The sequence below is a fragment of the Trachinotus anak genome, unplaced genomic scaffold, assembly GCF_046630095.1.
Source record: "Trachinotus anak isolate AG129_WGS33_773 ecotype Australia unplaced genomic scaffold, CSIRO_AGI_Tana_v1 ptg000014l, whole genome shotgun sequence".
Taxonomy (NCBI): domain Eukaryota; kingdom Metazoa; phylum Chordata; class Actinopteri; order Carangiformes; family Carangidae; genus Trachinotus; species Trachinotus anak.
In genome coordinates, this window is record NW_027273865.1 from 13597819 (window position 1) to 13622697 (window position 24879).

At 42.1% G+C, this 24879-nt stretch overlaps 1 protein-coding gene across 3 annotated transcripts in view; it reads right to left on the reverse strand.

Moving 5' to 3' along the window:
- Positions 1-9505: 9505 nt before the first annotated feature.
- cux1b (cut-like homeobox 1b) overlaps positions 9506-24879 on the reverse strand; it is a 59769-nt gene continuing 44395 nt past the window's right edge. Inside the window, exons 15-22 of one of the 3 annotated variants that reach the window (XM_071495662.1) lie at positions 13206-13409; positions 11749-11861; positions 11521-11637; positions 11264-11347; positions 11096-11152; positions 10914-10994; positions 10744-10808; positions 9506-10606 (exon numbers count right to left, since the gene is read on the reverse strand). In XM_071495662.1, the coding sequence (XP_071351763.1) occupies positions 10558-10606; positions 10744-10808; positions 10914-10994; positions 11096-11152; positions 11264-11347; positions 11521-11637; positions 11749-11861; positions 13206-13409 (770 nt within the window). In that variant the 3' untranslated portion in view covers positions 9506-10557. Of the gene's footprint in view, positions 10607-10743; positions 10809-10913; positions 10995-11095; positions 11153-11263; positions 11348-11520; positions 11638-11748; positions 11862-13205; positions 13410-13713; positions 19582-19941; positions 20207-21722; positions 21912-22080; positions 22369-23050; positions 23193-23349; positions 23904-24034; positions 24137-24642; positions 24727-24879 lie in introns of those variants that run through there. The other 2 variants (XM_071495660.1, XM_071495661.1) reach the window with 2 other exon arrangements.

The following is a 24879-nucleotide window of genomic DNA, read 5'->3' on the forward strand; positions in this document are numbered from 1 at the left end:
TGACACAGCCTAGACAGTGCACACTGAAAATACACACACACACACACAGACCAACAGTATGAATGAATAGGTCAGGCTCCTCCTCCTGTGTTTTCTGACTAAGATTGTTCTTTCAGACTGTCCCCAGAAAACTTGGGGCTTTTAGGGGGAGGGTGAGACCAGCTGGACCAGGAGAATGTCTCTTGAACACTTGATCACACTCTTCTGTGGTCATTGTGTTGTCACAGCTGATGTTGTCGATTAGAGTGGTGTTAGGTAATTACTTCAAATTTTAATACCAATATAAAAGACAAACAAAAAAAAAAGATTGATCTCTGATATGACACTCTTCTGTCGTGACTGACGAAGAGGTGACGTAACCATGATGTCATAGCAGCTTGTAAAAAGCCTCTGCTCTTACAACATGGGGCAGTAACAAAAACGAAGCAAAGAAGGAGGACAATGTCTCACTGAACCCTGGTTGGTCAAAGATGCAGATGCAACAATAAGGCAACATTTATGTAATTAATGCCTTACCTAAAGGTTAATAAATCATTTACTTGTGCTTTATGAATCAGTTATAAGCCATTAATAAGAACAATGTTTGGGTTGCCAGGTTGTGGAAGGTCCAGAATGACACTTTGCTTGTCTTATTAGCTCTTCATTAGTGAGACCTCTCCTCTCCACTGGACTGTTTGACAGTGCTACAGGACAAATGGTCCAAAATCCATAAACCACAAATTTAAAAAGACTCTTGCATCAGTGAGCTCTGTGCAAACAAAATGTTTTGGTAATAACGTGGCTATATGCTTAAGGGTTTTGAACTTTCTAATAAGTCATCAGGTTTGCAGTTATACGTATGACATTAATAAAGAGTCACAGGTTCCTCAGTTTCTAATGAGCCATAAGCAAAAGTTAGTCAGTCATCTGCAATTATAAATGTTAATGCATTTTCTTCAGTTCATCAAGTCCACAGCTGCAAATGTTAATAAGCAATTTAAAAATGGTGCAGATGTCCTCTCCTTCTGTTTACCTCGAATTTGTTATTACCTCTCAAATTCTATTTTTACTTATGTTACACTTCAGCTTATTTTCTGAATTTTACAGTTATTGAGATTATGATGGTGGCAGTGGTTATAATGATAATGGTTGCTATTCATTTCATTAATTTATCCTTTTTAATTGTATTTTGGTACATACATAGTTATAATTTTTCACCTCACTGAGGACACTCAATTTTGTAATCTAGCCAATAACAATATCCCCTTTGTGAGAGCTCAGGCTGACACCATTTACTACGTGTTGTTTGGCCAAATGAGTCTTTTCACGTGGCTCACTGATGTTTACCTCTCAGTGAGAGACAGTTGAGAGAGTGAGAGAGCACACCTTCACTATAATCCTCTCTGAGAGGATTGACTGTGTGGCTTCGTGGTGGGGTTAAGGGCTAAAATAATAACCTGGTCAGGCCGCAGACAGGTGGTAGTGGGAGAGGACGACCTGCTCTGGAAGATCTGATCTGGGTGTTTCCTCTGAAACCCGGAAGCTCCACGCCTGCTTCTAGTCTGAGCTGTCACTGTGATCTTGTTTTCCAAACTCTTTCCTCAGCTGTTAAGCAGCTCTAAACAGTCCATGTAATCAATCATGATTTCACAAAAGCATGTGATTAAAATGTTGACACCATTTTTCAAAGACTGTAAGCAACACACAGCAAACCACTGTGATTAAATACATTTGGATAAAGTACTTTTAAACTACTAAAAGCTGCATTTAGAAGCACAAAGGTCGGTTGGCAATATTTTGAAATAAGATTACAGATTGACATAGTTTAATCATTTCCATTTGGATAGTATGATCAAAAGGTGTCACCGCTTGTTATTTCTGTCATCAGTGATGACGGTGATGATGACGACAGAGACCTCTAAGATCATTATTCTCAATCCAAACCCAGAATAGAGGGAGGAGCTTCTTAATGAAACAAAAAGAGACCTGGGCTGGGAAAGGGCTCTCTCTCTGTCTCTCTCTAGAGACCCTCGCTTCGTATTGATCCTCATACGCTTCCTGCCGGAAGGATGAATCGACGGAAGCCTCGAGGGGGCAGGGGCCACTTCAAGCTCCTGCTCATCCACAGACCAGTCACTGTCTCTCTCACATCACCTCTGTTTTAGTCCTTTCCTTTCCATGTTTCAACCCCTCTGTCCAACCATCAAACTTATCACATTGTTCCTTCTTAATTCCTCCCATCTCACCTCAAAAGTTCATCGTTTTCAGTCCTTCAGATAAACTTTTCCATGTACTCCTCTGTGCAGACATACAGTACAATTCAATGGCAGAACAGGAACTCACAATCTAAGGCTGCACACAGACAACCCAGTCTCCTCAGTGGGTGTCATCGATCAGGAGTTCAAATATATACCAAATTTAGACTTCGGGGGGTGAGACAGAGGCGGGTGGGGGGAGCTGAAACACAAAAGGGAAAAAAAAGAGAGATGCTTTTGAGTTGATTTCCTGTGAAAGCATCTAAAGTGGTTGGGATGGAGATTGGCCTCCTGGGGCTGTTTGAGGATCAATGTGTCAAGCAGGCTTTAATAAGAAACTATCCCTCACTGTCTCCTGACCAGGAAAACACACAACGACGTGGGATAGACTCCGCAGTCTGCATACATGAATTCCTGGTGGGGACAATTTAAACAAAGATCCAGGGAAAGCACGGTGAGTTTGCTGCCTGAGAGGAAACAGAATCATCAGAAAGAAAGAATCTGAGGGTGAAATGATGTAAAACTGAGAACAAAATGACATTTACCTGAGAGAAGTTGTTTCCATCATGTATAGGGGATGTCCATAATAGTCTCCTCAGAGAGGAGTTATTGATGAACGCCCCCTCTCCCACCATCACTACAAACCTGCAAATCTTTTTGATTTAACATTTTTTGAAGATGGGGCACTTGACAGAGAGCTAAGTGGGGATTCAGACCAAAACCCGGGTTAATGAAACACCATGTAGAAAGTCCACTTGGAGTGACACATGAATGCATTTAAAGACTTATCAGACATGGGAAGGCTGTACAATGGTTTGTAATTTTCACACACATGATTGTTCAACTCTCAGTTGATGTTACAAAGTACTGTATCAAGAATATCTACAACCTCCTATCAAGTAAAGTGCAGCAGTTTGCAGGTTTGGTGTGTATTTGCAGTTAGTCTATGGTAAATTGGGTTACTTTTTACTTTTGCACATGCTAAGTACATTAACATTTGAAAGGAAGCCTCCTTTTTAATGTTTGCTTGCTGCACAAATATGTAATCTGATTGCATAAAATCTACAATTAATCAAATTATGTGCAACTTATTACATGCACCTGGGGCTACAGTGTCTGGGTCTGGGGATATTATTACACATTGCTACATACACATTCCTGCTTTAGAAGTCCTATCTGAATATGAACCAGGTGTTTGACTCCAGACACAAGTCATGTCTTTGCTGTGTGCTGGGACACTGATTGGTTACAGAGCTCATCACGCAGCGTCAGAAGTGTCAGTCTGCCAGCTGAGTCACACCCACTTTCACTCGCAACTTTCACAGAGGTGACAAGAAATTAGCAGCACTGATCCTCAGATGACCTGCTGGTGAAATGCAAGTGTGTGTGTGTGTGTGTGTGTGTGTGTGTGTGTGTCTGTGTGTGTTTTTTGTGTCACCCTGTACCTGAGGTTATGTCTCTCTCGCTGAGCTGGCAGGAGATGATGCATGATGTGTGCAGCTCAGCCCAAGATAGCACAGTAAACTGCACTATCAGTGACACTGTAAACAACACAAGGAAACAACAGCAGGAAAGAAAGCACGTCAGTAAGTCATGTGCTGGAGAGGCTGTGCCAATAAACTTAGTGGTGCATCAGGAAACATAATGGGCAGCAGTGAAAAGTATGGCACTGTACAAATTTCAGGCATTTGTACTATTTATTTTGTGCAATTTCTACTCCCCCACATTTAAGAGGGAAATATTTATCTTGTCACTTCATTGCATTTAATACACAGCTATAATTACTAGTTACTTACTTATAATTTACAAACAAAACACATTTTGATCTTATAAAATAGGATTCATTTTTATAGATTATCCACCCAACAGATAATAAATTCAGTAATTAAATTCAGCCCCACCTCCACGAGCTCCATCATTAAAATGTAGCTTATACATTGATGCATTAATATTAACCATCTATATAATATAATTCTGCATGATGAGTGCCTTTACTTTATACTCCCTCCACCACTTACTGAGGAATGTTTGCAGGCAAATTGAGATTAAAATGATTTGAAGATCCCATCCACACATGTTTTAAGACATTTAAAAGATTATTTAAAACTATGTTTTGAATAATAATTTGTTCTGACATTGTTTTTGCACAATAAAATATCTACCTCATTAGAAACTCTTATCTACTCCTTGTGCCTTGTTGAAAACTCCAGTATATATGAAAACATTTCCCCCTGAAAAGTTTCACTAGCGAACACAGGAAGTCTCCTACTCATTGTGTGTGCACTGGAGGATTCAAGCTTGCACATCAAATTTGGGGGAGTCATATACTGGACCATGATAAGCTAGAAAAATAAACTAGCTGCTTTTCAACATGTCTTTACACTCAGATTTAATGTGAGTAGAGATAAACTTTTCCCCTTCAGCAGATGAATTTGAAAAAACCTTCTTGTGTCACTCTCTGCACATACGTCATATGTCATTCTGCACCTTGAAGCTCAAATATTCTGTGAAGTAACAATTAATGAAACACATGTTTGAGTGGAGGGAGACATTAAAAAAAAAAAGTGTTATGGCAGCAAAACGCCACACAAATTGTTTTGTTGACATGGGCTTTACTTCTTCAGATGTCACAGGCCTCACTGCTCTATGTGTATAATAATAATAATAATAATAATAACTGCAAAATCAAACATTTTTATCAAATAACCCATGCAATTGCCATGAACCTGTGATGAAGGTGAAAAAATGACCTTAAAGCATTGTATTTCACCAAACACAGAAATATTTCATGTTTTAGAAGTTATATGAACCATCCATGAACAGATATGTGCTCCTTTAGTTCACTAACAAGTCATTCAGAGACAAAGAGATGAAAAGTATGTCATCCTGTATCGTTAAATTCTCTATGTTTTGGTCAGTTAGACACAGCTCTCAGCAGATCATTGACTGTCAACTCCAATCACAGACATATAGCATATTTTACTCTTTCTCTGAAGTAATGTGTTGTTAATAAGCAATAAGAAGTTAAGAATCAAGCTCATAAAACAATGTTATGTATGTTTATTGAGCTGGTAATAATGGTCTGGGGTCTGCAGGAGCCCACACAGAACATCAGGTTCAGTCCATTTGTAACTGAGGCTGTGAATTTTATCTTTTGAATATGTTGGGTTTTTTTTTCTTTGTAATGACTGTTAATAAACATGATCTAAATCTAGCTGTCACTTCCCATCACCTTCCCCAGACGAGGTGAGAGGAAGGCAGGGTGGGGAGAGGTAGGGGCGCAGGGGTCATAAGAGATATTCAGCATCCAGACTGGCTGATCCGGGGTCACGTGGCTGAGTGATTCAGCCAGACGATGTCGGAGCAAATCAGAGCGCGGTGGGAGCGTTCAGCATGGAGCCACCTGACAGAGGAGGACTGTTTCTATGGCAACACTCCTGGGGGGGCGGGGTGGGGGGTGGGGGGGTGATAAAAGGAGGGGGGGGGGGGGGGGGTGAACCGAATACATGCTGAGCCAGAGGAAGGGAAGAAAGACAGAAAGGGGACAGGGGATTATGGGAGGCCGAAATGTTGCTGAATGATTTATCCAAAATAAAATGAATGACGCCTTCAAACACAAAAACAAACAGGCACCAAACTCCCTTGGCAATCCGCCCTCTTCAAAACACACACCCACACATGCACACACACATACACACACACTCCCACTCCCACACACTCTTTGTATCCATGCAACAGTCCTCAGCAGTTTATGGCCTGAGCTACTTAGCAACACAAAGGAGAAAAATCCTGAATGGTGTGTTAGCTCAATGAGTGCACTGAATGAGATTTTCACAGCCACAGAGAAATGAATGAGGAGGATGCTGCTGAATGGAAGAGATGTCTGGGAGGAAAAAAAAAATCTTACCTGCCAAGCTAAAGCAGGATTCATTCTGATCAGTCCTCTCTCACCACGACTGATCTGCAGCCCAGGAGGCTCTGCTCTGACAACTGCTGGGACTGAAATTCACTCATTCAAGACACAATAACAGAATCAAAGCTCATAAAGACCAAAACTGGATGATGTTTGCAGTGTAGGTGGAAATCACACACATGTACAGCAACTTTAGTCACCTTAAAATTAACCAACAAATTGAATTATCATCACTCATCAGCCTGAAATATGACCTTTCACTGCTTTTCTCTGGTTTATATCATTGTGAAGTGAATATTTCTGGGTTTTGGACAGCTGGCAGCAGCACTATAGCTGACACTAAAGCAAGAAAGACATTTTTGACCATCAACAAAGCAAACTCTCTGCAGTTACTACAGAGTATTTTCAATATACGTTACACATTTTGTTTATATGTAAAGTAAATTTTTAGAAATACTGGTGTTAATATTGTTTAAAGCAGTGTTGGTGCCATGGGAGGTGGCCTCCAGTTGGACATGCGCCCTTTCTATGGATAATTAAAGCTATATAGGCCTAATATAATGTACACCTGAAGAAAAATACTCTTGATCAAATGAAATAAAAATAGAAAAGTCAAAATTACAACAATATGAGAGTTTTGCATTGAGATGACATAATGGTGCTCATTAAAGTCTGTTCAGTTTTTTATGTGCATTCATACTGTGAACCTACAATGAGTGCCGAGGTGGTTTATTCTTCTCTTGTGTTGGCGAACATCCTGTTAAACAGCATGTCACCTACCTGTTATAGAACATACTGTGGTTTTCATGTGAATTTTGTCACTCATAGACTCCTGTCGTATTTGTTTGCACAACCATGTATATAATTCTGACTGAGAACATTAAACCTGTTTATATATTTTCATTTACTTACTTTTAGACATGAAGTATAAAATAGAATAGAATCCACCTTGAAAAATACCTGACTTGGATAAACGTAGAAGGTAAGAACCTCATGTGTTTAAAATGCCCAAAGTCCCAAAAATATTACAGAAGACACAACCTTGGTGTGTCCAAGTGGGAACCATGTGTTCCTGCCTGAAGAGCAAAAAATATGTAACTGTTGAAATATGGTTGGACTGGATGAGGATGCCACCTTGGGCTATGGCAACTTGCAGCATTTACACTAAAAGAATAAATCAAGGAAGAAAACAGACTATGTCATAAAAAGTAGTCTATGCCATCTTTGGGGTCAGTGGCTTCACAGTTGATGCTAGAGGAAGACAACAGGAGTGACATTCACACAAATGCCCCATTAAGAAAGTTAAAAAGATACAGTGGAATATGTTATAAAGTGATTTCAGTTTAGAAAAAATAACAAAACCAAAAAAACAATAGGGAAAATGGATGCGGTGATGCAAGCAGACAGAGACAAGAGGGACGACAGTCAGGGGAGTCAGCTAAATAATTCATGTTCATAATAAAACATAACTTTACTGCCCTCTACTGAACCCAAGATGGAAATGAAAAATTTAGACTATGAAAGAAAGATGAAATAATCCAATTTTCTCCTGTTTCTCCACTCCTGCCATACACCCAGTCTCCTTCACTGCAGCATGACATTTGCTCCGAGAAACAGTCTCAAAATAAACATGACAGGACCAAAAAATAAAATGCTGACCCATCAGTGTGCTGTCATTACAGAAAACTCTCGGACCAAGGATCAGTCTTGGTGAAATGACCCGTCCACTGCTGTAAAAATAACATCAGGCCATTAGGCTTACTTAAGACCTTTGTTATTCTACAGATGGAGGTTGTTAATATTTATGGAACAGTCGATGGGCGGCTGGAGAAGCTGAGACGAGGGATATGGAGGAAAGAGAGACGACGACCGGCGAGAGGGGAGGGTAAAGTAAAAGGTGTGTGTTATCCAAGTTCAGGGTTAAAGGTGAATATGCTCTGGAGGTCAGAATGAGGCGGTAATTGTGCTGAGATAGCTCAGGGTCTGCTTTGATTGATAAGAAAAAAGGGGCTTACGATAGATGGAAAAGAGGAGGAGGAAGAGGAGGAGGAGGAAGTGTGTGTGTGTCTGTCTCGTTAGTCTTTAATGGCTGTGAACTGAGGTGCTCTTTAAGAGGAGGCCTTTCATGAATAATGCAGTCTAATTCAGTCATACTCAGATGCAGGCAGCTCTCAGTGGGACCGCTCGGGCCTGAATCACTGATCAGCACATTCATTCCCTGTGTGTGTGTGTGTCTCAGTGCAGACGTTAGTCAGTCACTTCCACTTCTTCCTCCTGGGTCAGTTATTAAAGACACCCAAGAGTGGTTACTAAGCCTGCATTAGACTCTTTACCATCCTGACATATAAAAATACAGCGACACCATTGTAATATTACTGTTACTGTCAAAAATTCCAATGCAAAGACCAAAACTAACAGTGGATCAACTGTGGCTCAGTACTTATGGACTTCCACAAACCTTTAAAAATGGGTTATGAATATATACTTATATATTTTAAAAAGGCAGAGTAATTTCCTACAAACCTGGGAACTGTAGTTTTCTAGCAAACATTATACAAATTGGAGTAAATATTGCATTTACTGCAGATTTCAGCTGCAGATTAATACACATCTGGTGAATATTACCAGCAGCAGGATGTTATGTCTGGGATTGAATCAAAATATACCACAGAGCCTATGTTCAGGAACATGTTATCCAGTAAAGGCAAGCGGCTCATTGGTGTGTTTTTAATAGTTTTTGGAGAATGGAGCTCTATAGTACTGATTTTATCTGACAAGAACAGATATCATCAATCAACTCCTCCCTCCACTGCCATCATCATCCTGCATCATCAACAACTCAAGTAGGGACTGTGTGCTTGCATGTGTATTTAGACAGTGTCCTGTCTCTCATAATTTTTTCTGAACATCAAAGCTGAGTGTCCCACCTCCTGCCAATAAACAGTGAACAATTTACTGCCTGTTGGGATCACATATTTTAAATATGAAGTTTCCTCTGCTGTCAGCCACAAAAAATCATCCTTCTTGTAAGGGAAAAAAACACCATTCATGTGTCACTGACAAATTAGTTGAGTCAATTCAGAATAAAATCAAATAGCTGCCCTGCAGGAATCAGCTATATTGGGCTTTGGCAACACAGACAATACATGTTAATAGGATGAATTCATTCATGGTTTTGACAGGAAGAAAAATGTAGAATATCAAGAGACTTATCCCAAAATGACACAACCTTGCTTCAAAGTGCAAACCAACTTGTATTAGAGGATTCTGTGTAAGGACGATTCCCAAACTGTAAACCCAATATATTATATATACAACACAACACAACACACACACGAAAATGAAAATTCAAGAGAAGTTACTGCATAGTCTTTATTTGAATATATCTGCAATATCAGTCAGAGAATGAAAAAGTAAGCAGGTAAACATGCACAGTAATTTGTCTTGGAGTAGAATATTAGTATCATAGACTCAGCAAACGTTGGTGTATTACTGCTGTAACCCTCATCTGTCAGCTGAGGAGCAAATCGTCTCTTAATAGCCAGTAACAGTAAGAAGCTGATTTTTCTACGAAGCAGCACATCATTAAAAACTCTATTTATCAATTAATCAATCATATTACTCATTCTGAAACAGAGAAAATCCCAAAAGGAATGAAAAATAACCTTATAACTACTGTATGTATTGTTCCACCACCATAACCTCTTCAAAAAAACGCCTTTTTCTCAATAACCTTCACGGAAAAGACGATGCTTTCAAAGTAAAGTTTCCAACCAAACATAAATTATAATGTTGAACATATCACCTTAAATCTTATATCATCTATCAACCTTACTTTTTTTTTTAAATTGGTTTAGAGAATATTTGTGTGTGTATGTTGATATGTTATACTCAATAATTTTGTTACATAATAATATGGGACTCTTAAACAACCATTACTTCCTTGATTAAATTCCCACTTATTCTAAATTCCAGTATAACTCACACAGCAAGCCCCAAGTATTGTGGTCCCTTTGGTACAGGAAGAACTAAATCTTAACTTCATTAAATTTGTGCAACAACAGCCCACATTACACGAACTACTAATGATTGGTTTTCAGCATTATGTTAATCTAAGAAGGAACCTTCAGTTATAGTTTTGCTGGACATCAATTACAACTCATCAAAAGGTCAAGAAACAGGAAATGAAAACAGAAGAAATCTATTTTGGAATCACTCAACCCTTTGATTTACAGTTTACAGCCCTAAACTGCCCCCTAGTGGCGATGTTAGCTACTGCAAGAACAAAAGCAACGTTCCGTTTTCTCGGGGAGCGCAATTAGATAAACTTATTTTTTTGGTGGGACATGCATGCTGCTGAACCAGCCGCATCTCACAGGGACGCGATGATGTCACAGTGGGTTGGACGGCTTAGAGGTTTTGGTCGTTCTCATGGAAACGGTGAAGGTGGTCAGCATACCTTAGAGTAACAGAGACATGGAGAAAATTTAGAAACATCAAGAAATGGTGAGGATTATAAGGTGATATTCAATTCATACATGATGTAGGAAACCAGACACATCGAGCTTCACTTTCAGCTGTGGGGTGCACACTCACTTTTTAGCACAGAAAGCTGAGCAGTCTCTGCCGATACTCTCGCTCCAAGCCGTCTTGTACAGCACCTGAAAACCCGCAGGTAACAATTCAGTTCAGTTTCTCTACAGCTGAACACACAGAACTATTACGGGTGTGCCAGAAGCTCCTCGGGTTTATATAAGAAGACCTACCAAGAAGACCAAACAATGCAGGAACAGGGTGTAGAAGAAAGCAACGGTCCTGGCCACCTTGTTGGAGAGAATCACACGTCCCTGAGAGACACAAAAAGTGTAGGATTAGATGAGGAGTTGCACCAAACACATGAGCAGAGTCACTGTGTATGTGTGTGTGTGTGTGTGTGTTTGCAGCTTACCAGGCTCAGAGTTGCCTTATCCCAGGGGCTGAGGCTCAAGTATCGGCGCTGGCGCTCCTGCAAACAGAATACTTAGCCTCAACAAAAACATGCTTTCTTTGCAAAGTGGAAACACAAATACTATTAAAATGTAAAAATGTGTGCATAGTGAAGGTGTGTGTCTTGTACCTTCTTGCTGAAGGAGGCAAACGGATCCAGTCTCTCCTCGTACTGGGAGGAGTAGCGCATCACAGTGTCGTCACTACCTCCGGCCTACATGGCGCAGAGAAAACAGACAGATCTAAATATTCCTCCAAAAATATCTTAGGGTTCAGATTCCACAAGATCAACATAACAAAAACACTAATGTCATCCATGCAGAGCGGAGTCATTCATGCAGTCATGGAGTCACACACACACACACACACATACACACAGTGACGCACTTTGCTGGGGTAGCTCTGCAGGAATTTGATTTTCTCATAGAGTTTGATGTTGTCTGCTCTCAGGCTGTCCAGTTCATTCTGCAGGGCCTGCATGGTTTGCTGCATGGAGCGATTCTCCTGCAGGGGACAGAAGAAACAAATGGATGAGAAAGTAATTCTCCCAGAAAAAGACACAGGGATATACTGTGTGTGTGTGTGTGTGTAAGATAAAGAGAGATCGTGACTCACAGCTTCCAGCTCTTGGTTGCGGGAGCGGAACCTCTCCCTTTGGCTGGAGATGATGGAGAGCAGAGAGTCCATCTGGCCCTGAGGAAGCTCAGGATGGGGGGTCACGCCTGAACCTGAAGATCACACAGATAGCACAGATAAAACAACGCTTCAGTGTCATCTATACTTTTCTCTAATTATATGCATATATGGTCACAGTGTTGTATGATCAATGCCATGTTGAAAATGGGTTCATTTAAGGTTTGATTTGCATACAGGCAGTGCGAGTCTAACTCCAGTAACCTCAAAACTAGACTCAGTCTTGACTGGAACATGTAGGGGAAAAAAAACAAAAACAAAAACACTTAAATCCCTCTCATCAGGCTAGTTTGTAGTATTTAAACAGACAACTCCCCGCGCAGAGTCTCCACTCAGCGGGTTTACCTCATTTCAATTAGAGAAGTGTGCTGTCGGCAAGTCAGACTTCAGTATTTTCACCTTTATGCCCATGAGGAGTGACACTGCAATCGTGAGCTATCACCTCTATTAGAACAAAGAATTTTCAGTGTGGAAATTTCACACAAGCGTCACAGCTGAGAGATTAAGTCAGAGAGTCTGCCTTAGTTTAATAGTTATGATAGGGTGGAAGCTAATCTTTCGATACAGAGGGAAACAATATATATAAGATGTGACTAAAAAGACAGTTATTTATGGGTGCATCAAATGTTTATCCTGAATGTATAACTTATCTAAAGAAAAACACCGAAATTCACAAAATCTTTTTCTGTCTTGTCATGATATTTTGTATTCAGCAGCACAGGAACATAATGCTACTGAGCAGAGAATTAAAATGAGTACATTTACTGTGAAAGGCCCCAGAAACCTATTTTCCCATTTGGCTTCTTACTATGAGTAATGGTGTCTTACATGGACACTATATTCTGTCAAAGTTTATATGTTTTTGGTTATTTCATATTATAAATGAGCAGGGCTCATGTTACACACTTTTGGGTGTGTAACATTTTGGGCCAATTGATCAACCAATCAGTATTTTAATGCAGTAACTGGGTAACAGTTACCGTTCTCCTGTAGGCCGTTTTCTTAAATGTCATGTGAACCAGTTCAGTAACCTGGTTTGTGTAATCAGGGAAGGGGACTGGAGAAAACAGGTAGAGAGCTCTTATTTCTCTGCCATGTATACTGTACGTGTAACTGGGTTAGTAATTGTTTTTTTTACAAATGTGCCTGTGCATTACAAAAGACTGCAGACAGAAAGCCTCAGAGGAGACCATTATAAAAAGATATCTCCTCGTATTTAAAACGATTCCATCCTAAGTGCTACAAAAACTGAAACTAACACAAAGCAGCCTTGACTATTTGTAAACCACACACACTTTTGTGTTGTGTAGAAAAGCTGTGAAACATGATGTTCAGCTCTCCTCCCCACACCTCAACTTTTTTTCAGTCCAGGTACGTACCAGCAAACATGGCTGTGGCCTCTTTGATCGGCTCCGGGATGTTCCCCATGTTGCTGACCTCAGACCCGTCTGCATCGGGGCGTGGCACGGAGGACATGGCCTGGATGGTGCTCAGGTCGTGCTCCAGCTTCAGGATCAGCTCCTTCTGCTCCGCGCTGGTCCGCACTGCAGCCGAAAACTCCACCTGCAGCTCTGCATAACGGCCTGTTGAGGGCAGAGAGGAAAGATGAAGATAATTCGCAAATTATTTTTCATGTAGACATCTTGCTTATCTTTAGATTGTATTTATAGTTCCCATAATAACTCACCTGTAGCAGCTGCAAATGGCAGAAGCAATCCAATATCCACATCCCTGAAAACCCCTGTGGGATCCCCTTTTCCACCCCACAATCCTACTCTCGGAGTATTTCCTATTAATCTCTTTCTCTGAGAATACTTATTTTACAGTTTAACAAAGTAGATTTCCAACAAGGTTTTCAGGAAAGAAAAAAAAACTACCACAGCACACTTTTAGTATTTGTATAAAAGAGATTTACTTCAATTATCACACCTAGGGTGCATGTGAATAATAATGATGATGAATCAAATGTCAATCATAACAAATACATTGTGAACGTTTCATACAGTGATATTGCTTTTCAATGTTGTAGAAGGGACTGTTTTACAGTGCTGAGAACAAACAACATGATACGTTTAGTAAATAGAAAGATAAAGAAACAATGATACATGAGGAAAAACGAAAGGGAGGGAGACCCCAAAGGACAAAAAAGCATCTCAGGAGTGACAGAAGTGCTAGGGAAACAACTTTCAAAAAACATCTTAACCATCCCTTTACAGTCATGCAGCCTTTTGTACTACAACACACACGTACGCGCACACACACTCACAAAATAAGCAGTGGGAGAAGTTATGAGAATTATTACTTCCACATTGTTGATGACAGGTTGGAAAAAAAAATCATCTAAAAACACTCTGAACTTGCTAAAGCCTCAACAAGCATCTTAAAGCTTTCCAAAAGTGGGTGGGGTGGGGTAGGGGGGTGGAGGGGTAGGGAGGGGGTTTGAAGATCTCCCCAGGTCATTTGGTTGTCAGACTACACTGTGGTTTAAGCTATAGGTGAACTGAAGCGACAACACTAGGTAGCAACATAGAGAAAACTGTCAGCAACCTTTCAACAGAGGTGGATAACTATTTCACTATTTGGCTTTTTGCTTCCTCTTTTAAGTCTTGTGAGTATTCACTGAAATGTTCATTGTTCCAGAGTTGATCTCTGAGTGTTGAAATTGTACAGTTAAGCATGAAGTAACTGAGAAGATGAAGAGGAAATGGTTTACAACTTAAAACTGGAACCAATGAGGGAGGTGAGCGAAATACCAAAACCACGCGAGTAAATTGGAGGGTGGGGGGTGGGGGTTGGGGGTTAAAAGGATGAGTGTATTGTGCTGTATTATGTGTGTATGTATTACTGAGTGTGCTATGCATACAGCACCACTGATTCGGAAAGTGTTTCCTTACAAAACCCACTTCATAAGATATATTTTAAAAGTATTACAAAAAACATCTGAGGTTTTTTTTCTTTTCTTTCATTTTTTTTCCTGAATATGGTGACCAGTGCTGCTGTTCGGGCTTCCATTACAACTAATATGTCAAATGAATAACCACTACTTCAACAGATCATACAGTAAAGCTTTACGACTTCAGAAAACATGATATGATATACAGCATCTGTTACACCTTTACAATGTTATTCAACAGTGTATAGAATCATCTGATTTAAATTTGTAGAAAAATATCTGTGGATCATGGAAAAGTCCTGAATCGTCCCTTCTCTCCTCCTGCCTTCAAACAAAAGCATACTGTGACAATAGTGAATCAATAGCTACTTGATCGACTGTATTTACATGTCTCTTTTCCAAATAACCATTAGAATTGGCACACGTCATTTATCAATACCTGTAGTGCCGTTATTAATGTCACAGCAAACCTGACACAAACAGAAAAATACAAAATGCCCTATGAATAAATTCAGTGTTATTACAGTGTACGCTGTTTCTGCATGCTTCCTCCTTCATTCAATGCTCTGGCCTTTCGCTGCTAGTTATGTTATGTACAACGTAAGAAATGCATTGTGGGAAAACAACTGTCTGAAATAAGACCCGGACCGAAACGCGTCTGCAGGTCAGTCATAAGAATGCACGAGTTTCTCTTCTCTTTTTTCTGTTTCACTGCACTCCAGCAATTATATACAACCCTCTCCAGAGAGCTGAGAAAAGTCAACTTTTAAGTACCACTACGAAGTGTATGAGAAATAAAGTTGGATCAAGACGTCGGACAGATTATGAACAAATCAGGTGAAATCGTCTACATCTAATGACATCACTAGTTTGGTGCCCTGCTTGGCAGTTAAAGGCACAAATCTGATGATCTCACATGGTTTAGGTGAGTTGATGGATCTGGCTATAAAATGGCTAATGGGTTAAGTGCTTATACTTTACAGTAGCTATTCATCACCATAAAACATACTGTGGTTGTCCAGTCCAAGCAGTCCAACAGAAGGCAATAGGCCTTCAGTATTCTGCAGAAGACAGATGTTTCACATCAGTCATCCACAGGAAGAGCCAATGTGTGAGGAATTTTACAATTATTAGATGCATTAGAAAATCCAATTTTGACCAACACATCTTAGTGCAGTGCAATGAGGTTATCAGTATCTTTTGACAGGCTGCCAATATATCTGGATGTAGATTCAGGGAAAGGGGAGGCTTGAGGATGGACTGAGGAGATTTTGGATAGAAACCCAAACAGGCGTTTACTCATAATGTCTACATATGTACAGGACAATGTCTTTCTGTCACACAGTCATCTGTAGTTTATAATAAGGGGCTGCTGTGTAAGAATTCAGTTCATTATGTAGAAAACAGGGGTACAGCTATCTTATGCTTTCATTGTTTAGTGTTAGGATGTGGATAAGAGTCTGTGCTTGGTTCACAACCACTTTTAAAAAAGGCATACATTTCCCAGGATCCCGGGACCGTACTCTGCTGTAGTGTTTACAGACCCTGTCCTAGGTTAAGTTTTCAAAAAAGACCCTAATAAGTGCTTTGTTATGGACTGCAATATAAATTCTGCATAATCATAGGCTGGCTATCTCTGTTCAATCTGGCATAGCACACCTTCTAGCTGGTACACTTCTCTAATCTCAATTTGGCAGATATGACCTCTTTCAAGTTAACATGTGTTCTCAAGTTCAGGTAATTTCATTTGACCTATTTGACAAAGTGTATACATTTGGACCTGTTAATTATGTTAACATGATTAACGAGTGGGCGAACTCTATCTAAAGAAAGCTGCATGCCCTGCCGAGCGTTAGTGTTTGGCTTGCCCAAGAAACAGCCAAAAAAAAAAAACATTATTGGAGAATAGAAAACAGGAAAAGAGATATGCTATCATATATTCACTGATCTTGATATGTCCTTTGATTCTCTAGCTAGCAATTTAAGAGCATAACTGATGTGGTAAAAGCTTTATGCTTACGGGAGCATGAACTGTAGCAAACACATTTTTCAAAGCTATTGAAATGACACTAAACTTTAGGATTCATGAATATACAAACAAATGAGAACTAGTACATCTTTGTAAATATTAACCAATACTGCCGGCAGTCTATACGTCTAATAAAAATGTTACTTGCCCTCAGGAACAGTATAATCCCTTAAAAAATAGACAACTCAAATGATAAGACATTAAATGAAAAATACAGCACCTATAAATAAGCAGAATAAAAACCAAACTATAAATGCAAAATAGCAATAAAACCAAGCTACAGTAAATCATAGTATTACACTACTTTGTGAGAAGATTAATGTAATGGTAACGCATCAAACAGCTTAAAGAAGGGTGTCAGTTGTGCACTAGTAGTGTGTGCAAGTAGATACGAAATATGACCCCACTCATTGGAAACACTGAACACTCCTCAATCGCACACATGTGTGCACACGCATGTATTGACAAGCATGCGTGTACATGCACCCACGCAAACACGCACACACACATACACACAAAGGGGAGGCAGTGGGCTGACAGGCACTGAGGGCTTGTGTGGGACAGGGAGGAGGTGATATGCCTTATAATTTGTAGTGTATACAGTAGAATTCAATGCAAAAGACTTACATCCCTGGATACAGGATAGACTGGAGGAGAGTGGTAACTACTCACACCAGGATTGGGGTGAATTCACTTCGACAGCAATCAACAGAAAGTACAGATTAATCAAGTACTGTACATTGAAATTCATTCGCTAAAACCCATTTTTTCAGTCAAGAATTTCATTATTAATAATCTACTTCTTAAATTTAACTCTGAGTGAATTGACCTCGACCCTGACTTACATGCAGGCAAATACAAATGCACACAAGACACACAAACACACACGCAGACACACACACACACACACACACGCACACACACACACACTCTTCCTGATTTGGCCTATAAAAAGATGTGTGTTTGTGAACAGAGAAAATTTGTCGGTGGTGCAGACACACACACCCAGCAGGTCCAGTGCTGGGTAAAGCTGTGGCGTGCACAACCTAAAACAACAAGAGACACGTAAAGTATCACCATGTCAGACAGCTACAGTACTACGTGAAATTCATTGTATCGTATTTCAACAATGCAACATTATTCCATTCTAATTTGTTTTTTTTTCTTTTAAAAACAGTAACTTGTTATTCTCTTATTTTCTGTTCTTATTTTGTACTAATTAAAATGCTTCCTAAAATTCCCTATTTTGTACTCTTTAGAGTCAATAGACTGTGCAATCTCTTATTGGCAACCAAATTGCAATATCAAAAAAAGAGATCATCCTTCATCCTTAAAAGAAAGGTTTAAGGAGGCAAAAAGAGGGTTCCTTCCTTCCTTCCTCTTCAGATGAGTGCGTGTGTTTGTGAGGAATTAGAGATCCTTCTGGCCATCTCATGGCTGTCAGCAGGATAGGTTATGGGACACAACAGGTCAAAGTTCATCTTTCTTACATCAGTAACCATGGCAGCTCAGCCGGCAGGCCTTCCACTACCCTCTTAAGAGTGTAGGAGTGAGATAAAAAAGAAAACATGCTGCCATTGAGAAGAGAACACACAAACACACACACACCATTTTTTGGTGTGTATACACATACACACACACAAACAGGTGCACACTGACACAACCCCTAACATACAAACACGCACACACACACGCAGTGAGTGAAAAAGGCAAAGGGTTTGTAACAGTCACTCTACAGTGTGAAAAATGAGGCGTCTCACTGAGTGAGGGGAGGTTTGTGGACACTTGGGAGGTGAGAAGAAGAGCGGAAAAAATCTCCTTTAAGAAAGTGAGAGTTCTTGTAAGAGAGTTCCTGTCTCTATCTATCATCTATCAGTGTCTATCACTGTGACAGCTGCTGTGTCAGGCCTTGCCTGTGTTACTGAGTCCAGGTTTCAACCCCAGCTGTGGGTCAGACCCCAGCTCAGGACTAACCAGTCTGGTGCACCAGTGGCTGGTGATAGGGGGAGGTACAGCAGGGCCGGAGGCCAGCAGGACGGCTAAGTGCTTTTCTCAGTACAAAAACAAAACTCAGTTAAAAAAAAAGGAGAGACACTTAAGTTCTCTTATTTTGTTCTTCTAGGTATTCAGTAAATCTTCTTTTTCAGGGTTTTGCCAACCACTCTTTGTTTCTTTCCTCTTTTCGGAAAGCTTCTATGTAATAAAAATGGCTGCTGAGCTTGACTTTGGCTGTGTCCACTCTCCAACTGGAACAGAGCAGGAGGGGTCCAAGGTTAGAGGTCGTGAGGTTATGAAACGAAAGGGATGAAGGATGGTCAGGGGGAGCTAGAACTCCCACTCTGAGGGATCCTCTTTGCTGGCAGCCTTCTCCAGCCTGTGGATGATGTTATTGAGATTGGCTGCTTTCTTCTTGCGCAGATTGTTGTCCCTGGGGTTTCTGGCAGGGCCAGAGGCTGGGATGTTAGTACTAGAGGCATGGCTACTGGAGGATGCCTCTGTGAGGCTGAAGAGCCCTAGTCCACCCTGTCCACAGCTGGAGCCTGGCCCGGCTAAGCCTGAAGTGGTGCAGTCTAGATGAGCAGGGGAGTTATTAGAGCCCCCTGCCTCAGACTCAGCCTCCATGTCGTGGTCTTTGCAAGCTCCTCTGTGATCCTCCAGGCCAATGCCCAGTCCCTGGCGTGTCTCCATTGTGCCCTCAGATTCTGTCCCATCACAGCTGTCCCCCTCTCCTGATTTGGACCCTCGGAGGGAAGGAGATCCCCCCTCACTGCCAGGCCCTACCCCTCCAGCTGCCTGGATCTCCTCTATGAAAAGCTCTCGCCGGATACGTGACCTAGTAGAGACACATGGGTTTAGTCACACGACCCAAACTATGAAATTATATTTGTCAAACATAACATGTACTGAAAACAAATTCTCAAAATCTCTAATTATTGTTTATGTGCACTGATGTCCTTTTATTAGGAACAGGTCAATAATAACAGCCCTTGTGCATTGTGGTAATTTTCCGAGGCAATGTCCAAAATAATCCACAATGTAAAAAAAACAAGAATTGCTATGCGGAGTCAAATACAAAAACCTTTCTAGAGAATTTAATTATGCACAGATAAGGTTATGATCTGCAAACCCAAAAATATTTTTCAATAAAACAAACACAATTGTATAGAAGCGCCCTTTTCTTTCACATGCTGACCTGTAGTTATGGAACCAGTTGATGACAGTACTGGTCTTCAGGTTGAGCTGGGAGGCCAGCTCCTCAATGGTTTTGGGGGAGGGATAGGGTTTCTGCTGGTAAGCCTTTTTCAGGGCCTCCTTCTCCTCAGGGCCCAACACCACCCTGGGCTTCTTCAGATGCTGCTGTCCCGGGCTCTGGGACCCCTGCACGTAATCTGTCCCCACCAAGCCTCCATCCACAGAATGGCTGTCACTCAAGGAGCTCAGTCGCCTCTTCATGTAGGCTGTGACAGTGACACAAAGACAAGAGGAGGAAGTTAGTACCTCAGGAAATACATTTATGTAATGAACAAATATGGGGAATATCAAACATAAAATCATATCTGCAGCAGATTGCTGGTCTGGTCTAGAATCTCCAACTTTGAATTGTGCTGTAGTTCATAGAGGCAGGTGTTTGTGTTAATGAGCATGAAATGACAAACAGTATTTCTGTTACGTGGAGCTAGTGCAGTCAATTTCAGTGCTAAGCAGACAGTACATAGAAAACATTTTAAAGGTTTTAGTTTGACCCACTTCTTGATCAGGATTCTGTCACAGTGGCTGTTCCATGCTTGAGAAATGCATCCATCCAGGAAATGGTTTGTGTTACCGGCTGTGCATTCATACAACGTTTAAAAAAATAATCCTGGTAACATCAACAGCCACTAGGTGGTGCAGTCGCCTTACTCAGGAATTCTAACAATGAAATTATCTCTTCCATTTTACAGCAAACAAGTAGCACCATACACTCCGGGCACCAGCAGCTGAAAATGAACAGCTCATGGCAGCTTCACATGAGGTTGACATTTTCTCAACCCCAATACACGCTGCGAGATATATTAGTGTTGCAGGGAAAAACCCCTCAGAGCAAGGTTAGAACCACTCTGAAAGTTGTGTGCTGCCTCCCAGGCTTGTACCACAAGGGTGAGAGGTCAAATATGGTTACTCTAGACTAGGTCCATGTCTTTCCTCTGGGCTCTGCTACTAGCCAGGTCTATTCCCCATTACTATTTGGATGCATTACTTTGGGGTCAATAATCTAAAACGAAGCTGAATGGGCACTAACCCCTCACATCCAACCCCTGAACACACTGGTGTAAGGTCAGTTTTGTTTTTTGCCCTTGTTTGTAGTTAGTGATATCAGGAGGGTAAACTGATCCTGGATGCTTGTGCCCACTGGCAGGTTCAAATATGCATCTCCACAGAGAGAGAGAAAGCTTCAAGTGGGCAGCGTGGGGTCACTATGAGGCAGCGAGGAGGGTGAGACCTCTTGGCTGAGCGGATTCTTAAACGCTTTGTGCGCACAGAAGGGAAAACAGAATGATGGAGTGATAGAGCGGGCTGTGGGTTAACAAATGATAAAAATACGAGCTTATAGACACTGATGATCATTATGATGATAACGATGATGAAGAGGAATGCTGATGACTGTGAGTAAGCAGGCCCCCGGCAGTCCCCTAGCTGTCACATCTAATACAGTATGTGATGTCTGCAGTCCTGATTGGTACTGACATCACACCAAGATGACTGTGATCTGCACAACATGCTCTGCTGTCCTGCACAAAGGATACTGTGAGTGCAGATGTGCATGTGAAATTCAAAGGCTGCTGTTTGTATTTTACTGTGAATGTATTAATAAATAAATACATGCTTAAGCAGATAACATAAATGTTTTTCTGTCAGTATTTTATTATTTCTGACAGCATGCTGCACTGTATGGGGTGTGCATTTGTTTCTCCTTAATGAGCTTCTACTACACACCTTTCTTCTCCAGGCGTTTCATGTCCATGAGTTTCTCCACGCTGTGTGGGTCCTGGAGCCAGAGTTGCATGCGGACAAAGGGCTCCCTGCCCTTCAGGCTGAGCTTGTGCCAGGGTTTGGGCCTGGCCAGCAGGTCTGAGACAGAACCCTGAGTCAGACCCAGGATAGTCTCCCCAAACAGACGTTGGCCTGGTTAGGAAAGAGAGAGCGGAAATGAAATGGTCATTACTGAGAACTGATTCAATGGCTTAAACATTCACCAATGGGAGGCAAGGGGAAAGGAAATATCTAAACTAAACTGCACAGACAGCAACAAAACCCAGCAGGCAAGAGAAAATATGACGCCTGTGTTTCTTACCAAGGTTATTATCAGTCAGCACCTCCTTAACCTTCTTAGTGATGGCATAAGTATCGAGCTCAGGAGACATTGCAACCATCTCCTGGATGCTGAGACCCGAGTGACCGGGTAGAGGCAGCGGGGTGCCAGGCTGAGACTCCCCACCTGAGGGATCCTCAGACGGAGGTTTGAGACTGGAGGACTGTGAAGCGAGTGGATCCCCAGCGAGACCGTTGACAGACTCTTCAGCTGAACTGAGGGGGGACTCTGGAGCAGGACTGCAGCTTGCTGATGTCTTGGGAGTACCCTCTGCTTGAGCAGAACAGACAGGGCGAGAAAGATCACACAGGTTAGGAGACGTGGTACTGTGTAAGAAAACAGTTTCATCTCCTCTTCCTGCTGGGTTTGGGAGGGACTTCAGTCATATTACATCAACTAATTTAATTCCTGTTAAACAAACAGCAAAGGTGCTTAAGTTTTCGGTTTGAAGCTTTTTTGGCTTCCGCCTTCTATTCCTTCATCTCCCTGTCTCTGCCTGTGTAGTACTGCTGTGCAGCTCAGCAGGCTGGAAGAGAGCAGTCATGAGGAGCTGTCAGTGTACATTAGCTGCTGTTTACACCCCCAGAGAGAAAGAGAGAAAGAGAGACACGCACACACGCGCACACACACACACACACACAGAGCTGCCATCTGGCGCTGCAACACTAACTTGTCTATGACATGACAAACCAGCAGCTTGCTGGCTGACACTGCCACAGCACTGGGGATGGGGGGATGGTGGGAGGAGAGGAGAGGGAGGGGAATGGTGAGAGAGAGGGAGTGGAGGGGGAGGTGGTGGGTGGGGTGAGTGACAGACTGACAGTAACAACTAGCCACTAGCTCTAATCAGGCTTTCAGCGTAATGCTCTAGCCCAAGGAGCCTGGTTGTGTGAATCCAGATACTCTGCGCTGGTGTGTGTGTGCGTGTATATGTTGTGTGTGATTTGTTTACCTTGGTTCTGAGCTTGCTGGATGTGTGTGTTTTGCCCTTGGTCTCCATTGAGCCACGGCTGCATGCGGAGGTATGGCTCTCTGCTCCTCTGGTTCAACTTGTTCCACGGCTTGTGTCGAGACAGACTGTCACTCAATATTCCCTAAAACACACACCAGGAGAATGACTCAGACATGCAAGTGCTGTAGAGTAAAAACAGAGTCATAAAAACAGAAAAAGAGGAGATAAAGCACACACACACACACACACACACACACACACACACACACACACACGTTTCCCTGCCCCCACCCCCTCACCTCTTTGGAGTCCTCCTGGTTGTGGTTCTCCTCTCCTGTCTGGTTGGATATGTTCCTGCGGATGTCTGTGTGCATGTTGCTCCACCACTGCTCTCTCCAGTAACCCACCCCCCCAGAGCTTCCAGAGCGGGCCGAACCCTCAGAGCCCCGACCCAGCCTGAGAGCTCCGTCAGCAGACATGTCAATCCCTGAAGAGGCCCTGCCCTCTCTCTTCACGCTGGAGCTGAAGTCCAGGACTGGAGATGGGGATGAGGGCGAGGACAAGAGGGAGCTGGGAGGCTTCTTGAGGGAGAGTGCCAGGGGGTTGTAAGGGGGTAGGGGGGCGGTGAGCGGAGAGTTCAGGAGGTCCCTCTGAGATAGTGATGCTGAGGAGGAGGAGGAAGACGAGGCTTTGAGGATGGGCTCCAGTGCAGCCTGCTGGGCCTCCATCTCTCTGCGAGCTTGCTCTAAGATGGAGCGGATGGCCTCGTCTGATCCACTTCCCCCTCCACCTCCTACTCCGCCTCCGCCCCCTCCTTTCAGTCCTGCATATGAGGGTTGGACATGGGACAAGTCTGTTGAGGGAGGGAAGAGAAGGGCCGTCATGAGAGACTCAGACAAACGCACACAGCCACAATATATCATCCTCAATGCTTTGACTTCTCTAGAGATGAGAAAAAAAAAAAAAAAAAAAAATACGACTCACCAGCTTTCTGCACCTGCAGCTCTCTTTTTGCCTGCTCCAGAATGGACTTGATGGCCTCATCTGAACCTGCCTCTGGGGTGCGGACGCGGGCAGTTATGTTACCTGGAAGGAGGGGAAGAGGGAATGGGAGGAGATGAAACATCTTGTCAGATTTAAAAGCAGAGATAACCAACTAAAGAGCAGGTAAGGAGAACAACAACGCAGCTTATAAGGACATCGAATAATTACACCATAGCACAGGACAAAGAACAACATTCCCACCATTGAGCTACAAGGCAACTACACTGGAGGGATTGTCATAATTTCTCTGGTCCCTTTGGAGCTCACACATGCACACGTGCTACAGGGTTTGTACTGTAAATGCTCCCCACAGAATAACAACTACCAATAAAATCCCTAAATACACATGCTGACTTTTCCTCTGACGCAAGTCACTGGAACTGTGCGGTTACCTTCAAGGCACATTTATATCTGTATGCCTGCTCGCAAATTAATAAACGCCAACACACTCACACACGCACGCACACACCATAGAGACAGTTCACCCCAACACAAACATGCCACACAGACAGAACGTGCTAGAATCTCTGTGTGTGAAGGGGACAGACCTGTGTGTGAAGCTGTATCGGAGAGGGCTCTCCGCTTCGGAACATCCTGAAACACTCGGCTAAGCTGGGGCTGGCCTGAGCCCTCTGTTAAAAACAATATACCACACACTATGTTACAGCACTTGTGTGTTTTTTTTCTTTTACTGCTAGACTATATGGTGCCCTATAATGCTCTGTAAATATATGGGATGTGTGAATACTTCCATCCAATGCATATTACAGTACCTTAAATGCATT